General features: G+C 37.8%; 1 protein-coding gene across 3 annotated transcripts in view; it reads left to right on the top strand.

Annotated features, from left to right (window-relative positions):
* The window catches only part of jupb (junction plakoglobin b), an 84,393-nt gene that overhangs the window by 32,496 nt on the left and 36,455 nt on the right, over nt 1-15,442 (top strand). For 2 of the 3 annotated variants that reach the window (XM_077194984.1, XM_077194986.1), the window contains 3 exons: nt 10,124-10,161; nt 12,146-12,307; nt 14,034-14,287. In XM_077194984.1, coding sequence (XP_077051099.1) covers nt 10,149-10,161; nt 12,146-12,307; nt 14,034-14,287 — 429 coding nt within the window. In that variant the 5' untranslated portion in view covers nt 10,124-10,148. Of the gene's footprint in view, nt 1-8,612; nt 8,746-10,123; nt 10,162-12,145; nt 12,308-14,033; nt 14,288-15,442 lie in introns of those variants that run through there. The other variant, XM_077194985.1, reaches the window with a different exon arrangement.

Below are 15,442 nucleotides of genomic sequence, written 5' to 3' on the forward strand. Positions count from 1 at the left end.
AATACTAAAAATTATAAGAATAAAAAATAGAAATAGAAATATATGAGAATAAAAGTATCACAGTTGGGTTTAGTCAGAATAGTCGACATTTACAGATTTACAGATTATGAACATATTTACAGTGTTTTGTATATTATAAATAAATAAATCTACATATAAGTATCGCCTGAGTTGTAGGGTATTGCACTAAACAGTGGGAGTATTGCACTTAAAGCATATGCCTTGGGAGGTGTGTTAACTGTTCAGGAGGGAAATGGCCTGTGGGAAGAAACTGTTCCTGTGCCGAGATGTTCTAGTGGCCAGTGATCGGAGTCGCTGTCTTGACGGTAACAGTTCAAATAGGTGGTGTCCAGGGTGAGTGGAGTCTGTGATGATTTTACCTGTTCTCTTCCTCACTCTGGAAGAGTACAGGTCCTGGAGGTTTGGCAGGGGGGCACCAATAATCCTCTCCGCAGTCCGGACTGTCCGTTGTAGTCTCCTGATGTCTGATTTGGTAGCTGAACCAAACCAGACAGTGATGGATGTGCATAAGACAGACTCGATGACGGCTGAGTAGAACTGAATCAGCAGCTCCTGTGGCAAGTTGAACTTCCTCAGCTGGCGAAGGAAGTACAGTCTCTGCTGGGCTTTTTTCACAACGGAGTCAATGTGATTATCCCACTTAAGGTCCTGAGAGATGATAGTGCCCAGGAACCTGAATGACTCCACCGCTTCCACAGTGCTGTTCATGATGGTGGGTGGGGGGAGTGCTGGGCTGTCCCTCCTGAAGTCCACGATCATCTCCACTGTTTTGAGCGTGTTCAGCTCAAGGTTGTTATAACTGCACCAGACAGCCAGCTGTTCAACCTCCAGTCTGTAAGCAGACTCGTCACCGTTTTGGATGAGACCGATGACAGTGGTGTCGTCTGCAAATTTCAGGAGCTTGACAGTGGGGTCTTTAGAAGTGCAGTCATTAGTGTACAGGGAGAAGAGCAGTGGGGAGAGAACGCACCCTTGGGGAGCGCCAGTGCTGGTGGTGAGAGTCCTGGATGTGTGTTTCCCCAGTCTCACTCGCTGCTGCCGGTCAGTCAGGAAGCTGGAGATCCACTGACAGATCGAGGATGGTATGGAGAGCTGGGTCAGTTTGGCTGTGAGAAGATCAGGCATGATGGTATTGAAGGCCGAACTGAAGTCCACAAAGAGGATCCTTGCATAAGTCCCAGGTCTGTCGAGATGTTGCAGGATATAATGCAGTCCCATGTTGACTGCATCATCCACAGACCTGTTTGCTCTGTAAGCAAACTGAAAGGGATCCAGCAGGAGTCCAGTGATGTCCTTCAGGTGGGCCAACACCAGTCTTTCAAACGACTTCATGACCACAGACGTGAGAGCGACAGGTCTGTAGTCATTAAGTCCAGTGATTTTGGGTTTTTTGGGGACTGGAATGATAGTGGAGTGCTTGAAGCAGCAGGGAACTTCACACTGCTCCAATGATCTGTTGAGAGTCCTGGATGTGTGTTTCCCCAGTCTCACTCGCTGCTGCCGGTCAGTCAGGAAGCTGGAGATCCACTGACAGATCGAGGATGGTATGGAGAGCTGGGTCAGTTTGGCTGTGAGAAGATCAGGCATGATGGTATTGAAGGCCGAACTGAAGTCCACAAAGAGGATCCTTGCATAAGTCCCAGGTCTGTCGAGATGTTGCAGGATATAATGCAGTCCCATGTTGACTGCATCATCCACAGACCTGTTTGCTCTGTAAGCAAACTGAAAGGGATCCAGCAGGAGTCCAGTGATGTCCTTCAGGTGGGCCAACACCAGTCTTTCAAACGACTTCATGACCACAGACGTGAGAGCGACAGGTCTGTAGTCATTAAGTCCAGTGATTTTGGGTTTTTTGGGGACTGGAATGATAGTGGAGTGCTTGAAGCAGCAGGGAACTTCACACTGCTCCAATGATCTGTTGAAGATCTGCGTGAAGACCGGGGCCAGTTGGTCAGCGCAGGCTTTTAAACAAGCAGATGAGATGCCGTCTGGGCCTGAGGCTTTCCTAGTCTTCTGTTTTTTGAAGACTCTGCTCACGTCCTCCACACAGACCTTAAGCTCAGGTTCGATGGCAGGAGGGGGGAGTGGGAGTGCAGAAGGTGATGGTGAATGTGTGAAGTGCAGATCAGACCAGGTGTGTGGTGTGGATGAGGGGTTTTCAAATCTGCAATAAAATGAGTTTAAATCATCAGCCAGGTGTTGATTGTCCACAGATTGGGGGGATGGTGACTTGTAGTTGGTGATGTTCCTCAGGCCATTCCAGACTGATGATGGTCGTTGGCTGAAAACTTTTTTTTCAGTTTTTCAGAGTAGCTTCTTTTAGCAACTCTGATCTCCTTTGTCAGTCTGTTTCTGGCCTGGTAATACAAGATTTTATCCCCACTTCTTTAGGCATCCTCTTTGGCATGACGAAGATATTTGAGTTTCCCAGTAAACCATGGTTTATCATTAGTAAATGATAAGAATGTCCTCGTAGGAATGCATGTATCCTCACAGAAACTTATATATGATGTTACAGTATCTGTGAGCTCATCCTGATCGTTGGTAGCAGCTTCAAAAACAGTCCAATCAGTGCAATCAAAGCAGGCCTGTAGATCCTGCTCTGCTTCATTAGTCCATCTTTTTACAGTCCTTATTACAGGTTTAGCTGATTTCAGTTTCTGCCTGTAGGTCGGTATGAGATGAACCAAACAGTGATCAGATAGCCCCAAAGCTGCCCGTGGGACCGAGTGATACGCATTTTTTATTGTGGTGTAACAGTGGTCCAGTATATTACTGTCTCTTGTGGGACATGTAACGTGCTGTCTGTATTTTGGTAGTTCACAGGAAAGATTTGCTTTATAAAAATCCCCAAGAATGATTAAAAGTGAGTCAGGATACCTTTGTTCCGTTTCAGCTATTTGTTCAGCCAGCTGTTGTAGCGCCGCGCTCACGAACGCGTCTGGAGGGATGTATACATTCACGAGAATGAAAGAGGAAAACTCCCGAGGCGAGTAGATGGGTTTACAGTTTATGAAATGTGCCTCTAAATTAGGAGAGCATATCTTCTTCAGTGTTGTTACATCTGAACACCAACTTTCGTTAATGTAGAAACACAATCCACCACCTCTCGTTTTCCCCGTTAGCTCCGCGATGCGATCCGCTCGGAACAGCTGGAAGCCGGCAGATGTATTGCATTGTCCGGTATGGCTTCACTCAGCCAGGTGAAGTACAGAGCAGCAGAGTTTAAAAAATCCTTGTTAGTGCGGGTGAGGAGAAGAAGTTCATCCGTTTTGTTAGGAAGGGATCGGAGATTCGCAAGATGAATACTGGGGAGTGCAGTGCGCAGGCCGCGCTCGCGGAGTTTAACCAGCGCGCCGGCGCTTCCCGCGTTTGCGTCTGACCGCGCGTTTGAACAACAATGCTGCCCCTCCGACAAGAATGTCCAGCAAAACGTCCGAATAATCAAAAACTGTAGAAAAGGTTTCTGGTGTGTTTTTCCTAATGTCCAGTAGTTCGTCTTTGGTGAAACTGATAGGAAAAGAATGGCTAAACGCAGAACAAACGAACAAAAACAACACTATAGCTGGAGAGCCCCACACCGAGGCAGCCATCCGCGGCGCCATCTTGGAAAGGAAGTGAAGTATACATTACTATTCCCGAATGCCTGTTAGTGCAATTTTATTTCAGTAAAAGTTCTATGTAAGCTTTCCACTGCCAACATCAAAATGTCTACATTTTTAACTCTGCTACAAAAGAGCAAAGAAAATTTAGTTTTCCGTGATTCGTCCCCTGCAAATCAGTTTAGAAGCTAAAGTGAGCAAATTATCTTTAGCTTGATTGCGTAATCCTTTCTAATGGTTCGTATAACAGCATTAGTGTGTTGATATTTTCTTAGGTTTCTTCTAACTCTATCAGATTGATTTCTTACGTAGCGTTAGACCAAAACCTCACTGCTTTTATCCACTGTTTTTATCCCAATTGATATTCTATTACACTGTCAGGTAACTCAGCTCAGTGAATAAATTTACACGTGACCGTCTATATCCGTCACTGCCTCTTTTGTCGTAATAGTCAGTCGAGGTCTGTGTTTCTCTCGACTTCGTGCCTAAGTGTTAGTGCACAGAGTGCATGTGACTTTGTAATTCGAGTCCTGGCGTGAGGTGACTCACGGTATCATCAGCTGCACTCCAGGAGTCTGGCAAAACCTCGCTGTCTCCTGCATACACTCCTGCCAAGTACCTGCCGTGGATTCGATTTTTTCAGCCCTGCTGAGAAGCTGAAAATATGTGAGCGTGTACAGATGTTTCTATCAGCACTGCTCTGTCAAACTGAGAGGCTTTTGAACACAAACCCCGCATTTAATTGCCATTTAGCACACCCTTTTCTTCTAAAGCAACTTGCTTTACTCTAATTGAAAGGACCATTTGTTTAGCCTAGATCTTTGCAGTCATGAAAACAAAATTAACCATATTTGCTTTCTTAAAGGGATAGTTCACCCAAAAATGAGCCTCACGTGGTTCCAAAACCTGTATGAGTTTCTTTCATCTGTTGAACACAAAATTATATTTTTAAAGATTGTTGGTAACCATTGTCTTTCATATAGTAGGATATACTATGGAAGTCAATGGCTTCCGTCAACTGTCTGGTTACCAACATTCCAATTAGTTCTTTATCTATATTTTTCTAATTTAGATATTTATATAATATTTTAAGTCCAATAGTCATACGCAAATGATTCATTAGTTTAACTGCTTTGCTGCTATATGTAATGATTTTTATGCCACAAATACTTCATCTTATGCTTACGTAAATCCTTATACACATTCAGTTGATGACAGTTGGTGTACTCTCGCTGGTGGAACTTCCAAATACAAATCCACCTTGACACTTGCATAGTAAACACAAAGTACGGCAGCATGTCGCTGGAAGTCAAACAAAAGCTGACAGGTCTGCTGGTGCTGCATTGTTCAGTGTCAAGTGTCCTAAATACAGCAAAGACCCTTAGGTACGTGTTTGTGTGTGTGTGTGTGTGTGTGTGTGTGTGTGTGTGTGTGTGTGTGTGTGTGTGTGTGTGTGTGTGTGTGTGTGTGTGTGTGTGTGTGTGTGTGTGTGTGTGTGTGTGTGTGTGTGTGTGTGTGTGTGTGTGTGTGTGTGTGTGTTCTAGGATCACAGGTAGCTTTTGTAACAACAGAACAATGGAGACGATGTGAACAGGCAGTGTCCGATGAACAAAACAGACTGAGATCTTCTCATTCCATTAATCATCGTCAGAGATGTTGTCTTCTGCTGGAAGTGAGAGGAGAAGTTGTGGAGAAAGAGATGTATTTCATTGACTCGGTCAGGACTTGCCTTTCTTCAGGACAATGGTCAAAGAATACAGACTGTACTTCACATTCTCTTTAAATTGAGCAAGCCTACATCCTAGATTTAGATCATTTCAAGATACTAAATATGCAAATAAAATCCGTTCATATTTAGTAATCATACATGTGATCAGCTAAGGAAAAATAAAATGACAATCATTAACTCTACAATCATCATCATCATCATCATCATCATCCTCATCATCATCATCATATGTAATGATTATTATTAATAAAACTCTTATTTAATTATAAACATTAAACAAACCAGTAAAGAAATATAATACTATTGCATTATACTATATTACTACAAATTATTAATCATTATTATAATTATAAAAATTAATAATAATTTATTTTACAGAACATTACTGATACATGGCTTTTTAAATTTCTTTCTTAATTCTGAGTTTCTAATTTGATGGGAAGATCGCAAGGACCTCTTAAAGGAATAGTTCACCCAAAAATGAAAATGATCCCATAATTTACTCACCCTCAAGCCATCATATGTGTATATGACTTACTTATTTCAGCCAAACAGAATCAAAGTTATATTAAAGAATATCCTGGCTCTTCTTAGCATTTCATCACACTTCTCATGTCAGAAAATGTAGAAATCTGTATGAATATGTAAACACATTACTCACTTTCCTGATGTGTACTGAATGTGTACTTTTTTATTGTTTTGTTTGAATTAAGCATCCAGACCAGCCCATCACAGCAACAAGGACTCAACCAATGGCGTGAGTTTAGGGCGGGACTCTCTGTTTGTTCAACCAATGGCAGGCGTGTTTGAGAAACCTGTTTGTAATTATTTTACTATTAAATTTTAAATTGTTGGATGACGCTAGTGGCAGAGAGGTTACACACTTCACCTTTAAATTGGTTAGTTTCCTTCAAGATTTGATGTCAGGAATTTGTCTGGTCGACATCGTTTTTAATGAAATCTGCGCTCATGCAAATTACTCTGAAATTACTCTGCTGTCACTAATAGATTACTGTACAGCAGCATTTCTGGATGATTTTCATTTGATATGCTACACATTTACTCGTGACAAAGACATGCCTATAAAGTCACTCTATATGCATATTCACAAAATATGCATCTCTCAATTCTAAATTAAGTTTGGCCTGGCCGTAAGCCTCTAGAAATGTCACTGTGTTCTGATTAGTATGGTATTTTGTGTGAGTGGCAGAATATTTTTGCTCATATCCCTGAATTTCAAACCATAGTTAGGACCTTACAACATATAATTTGAAATGAAAGCACTCAAATAATCTTCCTCTTCTGCGCTGCCATCCTGATCACATGTGCCAGGAGCTATAAATACTCAACCTCACAGTATTCTGTCTGCATTTGTCAACAGCATTTTATAGGAGTCCTTTGTCAATTCTGTCATTATTACTCACCACAAACCTTATGACTTTCTTTCTTTTATGGAACAGAAAACAACCTCTTTTCCCCCCCATATAATGCAAGTTGTCAAGCAAAAATAATCACAAAAAACACAAAAAAAGTTTTTTGTGGGTAAATTGTGTTCACAATTGCAGTTCGGTTCTCTTGGTTCTTTCGGTCTGGACAAAAATAAACGTTCACACTCACTGTGTCTGAAATCGAATACTTCTCTACTATATAGTATGCGAAGATCAGTAGCCCAACAGAGTTATATGTCCGAATACATAGTAATTGAAAAACGGTAAGCGAAAAGTCCCCGGATGACATACTACTTCCAGCGTGATTCTGAAGTGTGCATACGATGGATACTTTACAATCCCATGAGGCCACGGGAGAGGAGTTGTGAAGGGCAGTGATCCGACGCAACTGACGCCGGTAGGTCACATGACAATGACAACGTGGCGAATGTAGTACGTCCTGATTACATTCATACTTCACACATTCATATTATAAAGAAAATACTTTTTAACGGTCGCAAAGTACGTTCAAATTGAAATGTAGTACATACTCAGACAGTACGCGGACGCACCTACTGTCATTTTGAACACTAAACACTAAGGTACAAAAAAAGATTTTATGACGTAGTGTATATTTTTTAACGGAGCTTACAGAACATCTAAACCAATGCTGTGTGCTAAACGGGCTTGTTGTATATAGCTACAAGTGATGGTTTTGTACTAGCTGAGAATTCGCAAAGAGCTTATAAAATGTGTAAAGGAATCAAAACAGTGTCAGGAATCCAGGAATCTGATGTAAGAGACGGCAGTTCAGATGCCTGTACCGAACTGTGAAGCAACATCTGAAAAAACAGGCATTCTTGAGCATTCTGTCCTACTTAGGGTCGCTTCTCGTGACATCATGTCCTGTTTTTGGTTTGTTTGCAGGTCTTTGGTTCGTGTTGCGTTCATATTTATAGAGTTCGTTTGGTAGGACCAATGGGCCCATGTGATCAGGGGGCCTCTGTTAGCAGTTTTAGCAAATATTTACCCCTATATATTGCAAATGTTACTGGACAGAGGTTTAAAATAACAGGTAATTGGCGATCGCACAGGACACATGATGGAGTAATGTTACATCATGTACCCTCAATATCACAGGGGTTTTGCATTTAATGTAATTAATGTATTGAATTAATTGTTAAATTATTAATATTAGTAATAATCATTTAATTTAATTATAAAATTATTATTGTTATGGATTTTAGATTTTATTTCATAGCGCATCACCTCATAACCGACGCACTGAGAGGATAGCTTAGCTTACTCATTGAAAATGTTTTTAAAACATTTAGGTGCATTTTACTCTGAATTATAGGCCTATGATTTAAATTATTTACAGTCTATAATGTATCCGAACAATGAAAATTTAAAGCAGTTTTTTTTTCAAACAGCACTTATATCTATTTTGGAAGTTTGTGTCATTGATGTCCAACTTTCATATTAACCTTTTAATTTTGGAGTTATCTATCATTTAATCATTATAAATGACACAATGCACACTTTCCTCTTAAACCTTGTTTAACCCAGAAAACATTTTTTTATTAATCAGTGCTTGCATAATTAATGGATCTTTAATGCCTTTTGGGTATATTTTCAAAGCTGCTGTAATTTTTTAGGACATGTTCCTCTTTTAATCAGTTCTGAGGTGGTTTGGTGTTTGGCGTGTTAATGTCTAGCTTTACGTTGATGTAATTAATGAGTGTGTAAAATGCAGGGCATGTGGTGTCATAACAACAGTTAGCAAATCTCCATATGCCTTATGAAACTGAGGGACAGAGGCAAACTGTTCTCATACTTGAATGTTTTATAAAGAGAAGCTGAAGACAGGAAAAGGGCAAGAGCGAGGAATAGCAGAGAATACTAAACAGAGATTCCTTTTTAAGCTGGACTCCATTTAAATTGAAATAGAAGGAACCAAAAAAAGGTAAAATATGATCTTGTAAGATGTGGTACCATAAGGAAGTAATTCAAAGAGATAAAATGGATTAGCCACTGCTTTATAAAATAAATTGTGTCTTTTCTAGTTCGACTTTTTGATGAAATGCTCTTGCAAGTTTTTTTTATATTCCTAAATTAAAATTCAGCTCTGTCTTCGTTTCTGCATCACTAACACGAGAGAGCATCTGCTTTTAGTTATTTTTGTGCATTAGGAGATATTGACAATCTAAGTTTTCTTTCTTTCACACTATTGTATAAAGGTCAAGAAAAAGTCAATGAATTGTAACTGCTGCAAAGAGTTTGCATTCCTTTCAGTGGTATTTTATGTGGGGGTCTATAGAAAGTAACATCTATTCATGAATGAATTTTATTCATTGATAGTCATTTTTTAAATCAATTATTTTTGTGTGTTAATGTAAAAATTATAAACACTTTAATTATAAATATTATAAATAAAAAAATAGTATATTTTAATTTTAATAAATTAATTTAACATGTTTATTTTAAGGAATCAAATAAATAAATGTATTAATAATTGTTGTGCATTTTTAATCACTTACCACAGTTTTTAGTGTTATTCATGTTAAAACTATACACACTTTAATTATAAATATTATAAATAAAATATTGTATATTTTAATTTTAATAAATAAATATTTTAATTAAAAAAATGTAATACATTTAATAATTGTTATACATTTTAATCACTATTATCCACAGGTATTTTCAGTGTTATTAATGTAAAAAGTATACGCTTTAATTATAAATATAATAAATAAATAAAATATGTTGTTTTAATATGAATTAATTTTATTTTAATAATTTTATTTTATTATTTTTTTATATATAAAACAAAAAAAATTGCATCACATGAAATCACAAAGTTCACGGACGTTTTTGCAACTGACGTAGGTTCAGATGAAGGTGTTGTCTACATCCATCATGCCTCTTGATTGGCCCTCACCTCCAGCCATATCCCTGCTAGTCTGGGTTATTTATAGTCATGAATGAAGCACCGTACAGACATTAATGACAAAAACCTGCACTAAAAAAGACTCTTGAGATTTTTCAGTCCTCGTGAACATGAACTTTAAATTCTTCCTCTCATCGAGCTGCTCTGCTCTGTCTGTGAAATACTAATGAAGCATTGAAATTCCACTTTAGGGAAGCTACTATGATTTGTGCGATCGTTCTATGCAGTATTTTTATAAATAGCATTGCCTGCTCACTATTTTTAAGTCCCAGTGGTGCTTTTCCCTCTAAACTGGTGCATGCTGTCACTTCACATTGAAGATCACTGCATTCATACTGCATCTCTCTTGTTCTCTATGCAGTCTAAAACTTTGCTTCATGTTTCATCACAGGTTGAATTAAAACTGGACAGTGGTGATGTCACTGCAAAGTAAGTTTAATCATTGCTACGTTTTATTTATTTTATTTTAATGTTTTCTTAAACTGACCTTTTTTTGGTTATACAGGACATGTAGAGTTAAAGTGCCATGTAGATCTTTATTAGATTAAGTCTAAGACCACCTATTAAAATGGATAAATTATATTATCAGTATAATTTTACATAAATCTCAATGTCATATTATGATTCTTTAATGACAGAAACACTTGAGCTGCTTTTCTGGTGATCAGGTTTCTTGTACTTCAAGGAAAGCAAGAAAATCTGATTTTGCATGGTCATTGTCACTGATTTTCTTATTGGTGTCTTTTAAAATTATTAAAAAGTATTAATTAATTAAAAAATATATTACATTTTATATATATATTTTTTTTTATTAATTAATATTATGCCCCTCCCACCACAGTTAATATGCTAAATCATAAATCAGATGTATCTATGTACAATAACATACTGATGTCCAGCAATCGATTTAAATATTGTGTTTAATTCGTCATTTAATGAGATCTAATATGTGTTGGTGGCGAGAATTTTCACGTGAAGATATACATAGAGCCGATCCGACTATTTTTTGTATGTATTTTAATGGTCCAGTGGCAGAACTTTTGTCAAGCGTGTCAGCGGTTCTGGGTTCTAATCCGCACTCGTATGTTTTTTTTTTCTCATTAAAACTGATTATGTTCATCAGTGGTTGTATATCAAGCAGGGACACGTTTGTGTGCATTTTACTTTGTGATTTCACCGGAATGAATAGAGAGTCTCCGCAACGGATTAAACCGCGCGTCCATGTGAAGACTGTGCGTGAGTCACGAGAGAACACTTTATCTGCACCACTGATCGCAGAGTGCACACAACACATTTCAGCGTGCTAGGTCGCCTCTTATTTAACAAACGAACGAAATGAATGCTCTGCTAGTTAACTGGAGATGTTTTATTTATTTGTATTAGTTACATCCGTGCCGCGAGATGTTTCAAAAGTGGTGGGGACAATATCGACCCTGGAAAAAAGTTGTGTGGATAGTTGTGTATACGGCTACCACATAGCCTCTAAGTTAGGCTACTTGATATGGAAATTAACAACAACAAGAATAAACGAAATTCGTTTTAGAATCGTTTTTTATAGCATTTCTGTTGTGTTGGACTATGATATTTCAGTCCTACAGTATAGTCCTAAAATATTTCTCAAACGACATTGCCCCCCCGCCGATGACCCAATGCCCCTCCAGTAGATCTGCTCTGGCGCCGACTCTGGGGTGCGTGCTTGTGTGTGTGTGTGTGTGTGTGTGTGTATATATATATATATATATATATCTATCTATATATAATCGCGACTAATCGCATCCAAAATAAAAGTTTGTGTTTACATAATATATGTGTGTGCACTGTGTATAATAATTTTGTATATATATAAATACACACACATGCATGTATATATTTAAGTAATATTTGCATGTATATACTGTATATATTTTTTATAATTTATATTATATATAAATATAATTTTTTATATATAAATATATTTTTTTTCTTATATGTATACATGCATGTGTGTGTATTTATATATACAAAATAATCATATACAGTGCACACACATATATTATATAAACACAAACTTTTATTTTGGATGCGATTAATCGCGATTAATCTTTTACCAGCCCTAATACATATATATATATATAAATAAATATATATATATATATATATATATATATATAAACATAAATATAGAATTGAATAATTAATATATACATATCTATGCTAACATCCCACAATTTGTCATAGAATTCTTTATATTTATAATTATATATAATATAAATACAATTTTAATATCATTTTTATATGTGTTATGCTTTTAATTTGGAGATTATATATTAATAATTAATATATATATATATATATATATATATATAATTCAATGAATTTTACTATTTATAAAACTGTATATATAAATAGTGATTTTGGTGCTCATGTTCTGCAGTGAGTGAGGCAGAAGGGGCTGTGAAAGTGGAAGAGTGGCAGCAGACGTTTTACGCCTCTGACTCGGGGATACAGTCCGGGGCGACCACGATTCGTGATGAGGAGGAATCTGAGTGCTGTAAGAAGTACAGCGGCAGTGCCAGCGCTGTGGACAGCGCCACTGGTAATGTGTTCTCTCTAAAGGTCTTCCTATGCCTCTCCAAACATTTTGATGAATTATACTACCTGAGGGCCTCCGAAAAATTTCACATTAGAGTCAGTGGCGTTGAACCCTCCCACAAGGGCTGTGCTTTTCACTAGCCTTGTACAACATTTGGAAAGCGTTGATTTTGTTTACTTTTTGCTTTCTTAGACATATGCAGTAAAAAGTACATCGCCTACATGAGGATATGCATTCACTGCTGTGCCACGGCTCCGATAATCCTGTTGCTTTATCTATTCAATATTCCTATTAAACGTGCCTGTGGTTTTCTCATTATTCTTTGTCGTCGTGGTGCATGTCGTCAGCTCGAAATATCTGGGGATTTTAAGATAGATCCCTCACCATGGCAGCATATGTGCTTGCGCAGTTTCGGAAGAAAGCTGCAAATTTATTGTTCGCCCAGAGCCAGTGACATTTAGAAACTCATCCAAACATTCAGTTCAGTAGGTTCACTTTTTATGGTTAGAACATTATTGCTATCACAACAGAACCTCCGAAGGCTCGCAAGGCTTCCAGCACGGATGCCACTTTATTCAGAGCGTCACAGACAAACTCCCATTATTCCCTCCTCTGGTTCTCTGGTGTCAATCCATTCTGTTATTTGCCCTTAACCACATCTCCACTGCATCACTCTACGAAATATTGCACGATGTGATGGATTTTAAAATTATAGTATTTTATAAAACTGACTCTGAGGTCTCTTTTTTGCGGATAAAATAGCTGATATGCAGACACCTGTAACTGCACAATGATTCTATATTAAAGGGGTCATGAACTGAGAAATCAAATTTCCCTTGAGGTTTTGACTTATAAGAGGTTATATTAAGAATTTCCTGAAAGTTTCAGAACTGAAAACGTCCTTGTTAGTCCAAAATCAGCTTTCAATGTTAGCAGGCCCAGCGAACGACTCATTCTGGAATATGCCTCATTATGACGTGCTAAGGTAGTGAAAGAGCGCCTCTGCTGAAGAAGATAAACCCACAGGGACACTCACTGGACTAAAAATAACATTACCTTACAATGGATCATAATGCTGGGAATGTGGTTGTTTATTTTCGACAATGTGCATGTCTTAGTTAACATTATTTATTAATATTCGGTACATTTCACTGGATTCTTTGGTAAATCAGTTTGCAAACTCGGCGCAGGCTTTTACGATATGGACTCGACAGTAATTACACAACATGTAAGCAACCGTTTTAATTCTAATGCCTGATCTGGGACCTCTGATTTCTGATGTAATGATTCATGTAGCTACAGTCAGATGTTTTTTGTCCTGTCAGTAAATCAAACCAGCGACTAAACGGTCAACTTCACATTGTTTCTCTTAGTAGGGTGTAAATAATCTGTTATTTAAACTGATCAAAGATCAAACTGATATATATATATATTAATAACAACAACAATAATAATATTATTAAATAAATAAACAATATTAATAATAATAACATAATTTTATTAAAAATCATTTAATAATTATTACTATTACTATTATTATTATTTATTATTGTTGTTTTTTAATAATAATAATAACATTAAATAAATAAATAATAGTAATAATAATACCACACAATTTCAAAAATTAAGTGTGCTTATTATTATTATTATTATTCATAAGATCACCTCTTAACAGTGTTAAAATAATTAAATATGACTCTTTCATGTCTCTCTCTCTCTCTGTACTCAGACGTTGAGGCTCAATACAGTCTAACTCGAGCCCAGAGAGTGCGTGCAGCCATGTTCCCCGAGACGCTAGTGGAGGGAGAGATGGTGCTCACCACACAGAACAATCCGGACCAGCCGACCAATGTCCAGAGACTGGCTGAGCCCTCGCAGCTGCTGAAAACAGCCATCGTACATCTCATCAACTACCAGGACGATGCTGAGCTGGCCACACGTGCTGTACCAGAGCTCACCAAACTGCTGGCCGACGACGACCAGGTATGATGGAAAACGTTCAGATACAATCATCACACGAAACCCTTTTAATGAAACATGCGTGTTTAAAAATGCTGTCAATTAATTATGAAAAACAAAGCTTTGTGCTGAAGACTTTTTCAATAATTGACTTAGTAGCTGTTTTACACTTTTACACATATTATCTGTTTTCCAACTTAAATTATGCTGCCAAGAGCATGCAACCATTGAAATTCTAAAAACGATTAGAAACCATATTTGTTCAGTTTTCTATTCATGCCATGTGTATAATTTAGCATATTTTTGCATATGTTTGTATGTTTTTGTGTATTAATACATATTTTTTTTAATACTGAGTCACCAATTGGGAAATATTGTTCTTTAAGCAAAATACATATGTGTTATGAACTGCTCCGAGACTTGGGTTGAAGATCCAAATGCAGCTTTATTGGGACAATCCAGAAATATTAATTCATATAATAAGCAAAGGGTCAAACACGGGCATACAATCCAAACATAAAACAAGATCCAAGAAACACAAGCAAACAGGGTAATCCAGAACAATGGGTAGAGAATCAAAGACACAGGAAACCAGGATATCACTCAAAATTGCAGTGTAACAAAAATACAAGACTTCGCAACGAATGAGTGAAAACACTGGGCTTATTTAGGCAGAGCTAATGATACAGAGCTGAATGAAATCACACACAATGAATACTGGGAAATGGAGTTCATGATGAGTTCATCACAGGAGACAGAAAGAGTGCCCTCTGGTGGCGATCATGGGAACAATATGTTACCATATGATTGGACATGCGACCATACTATATTACACTACACTATGCTAGATGACTTCTACTAGACTTGCTACACTCCTACCCTCCTTGTATTGATTGGGCAATACAAGGCGCTGCTGATGACAGCCGCGAGACTAGAAAACTCTCAGAATATCAGCAGTGAACTCCGTCTCCGAACGACGCGCCGGAACAAAGATAACAATATTTAACAATGTGTACATATATTTTTCATTTGATTGGTTCAACCGCCCGCCACCCGCCCGAATTTAATTCAAATATATTTTTTCGTCACGTCATCCGCCCGATCCGCGGTTTATCTGTAACCGCCAACCGCGCAACTCTACTGAACGCAATAATTTGGCATGAATGTTCGTCGCGATGG

Source organism: Siphateles boraxobius, unplaced genomic scaffold, assembly GCF_051911475.1.
Source record: "Siphateles boraxobius isolate OS27281-9 unplaced genomic scaffold, OSU_SipBor_1 33, whole genome shotgun sequence".
NCBI classification, from domain to species: Eukaryota; Metazoa; Chordata; class Actinopteri; order Cypriniformes; family Leuciscidae; genus Siphateles; species Siphateles boraxobius.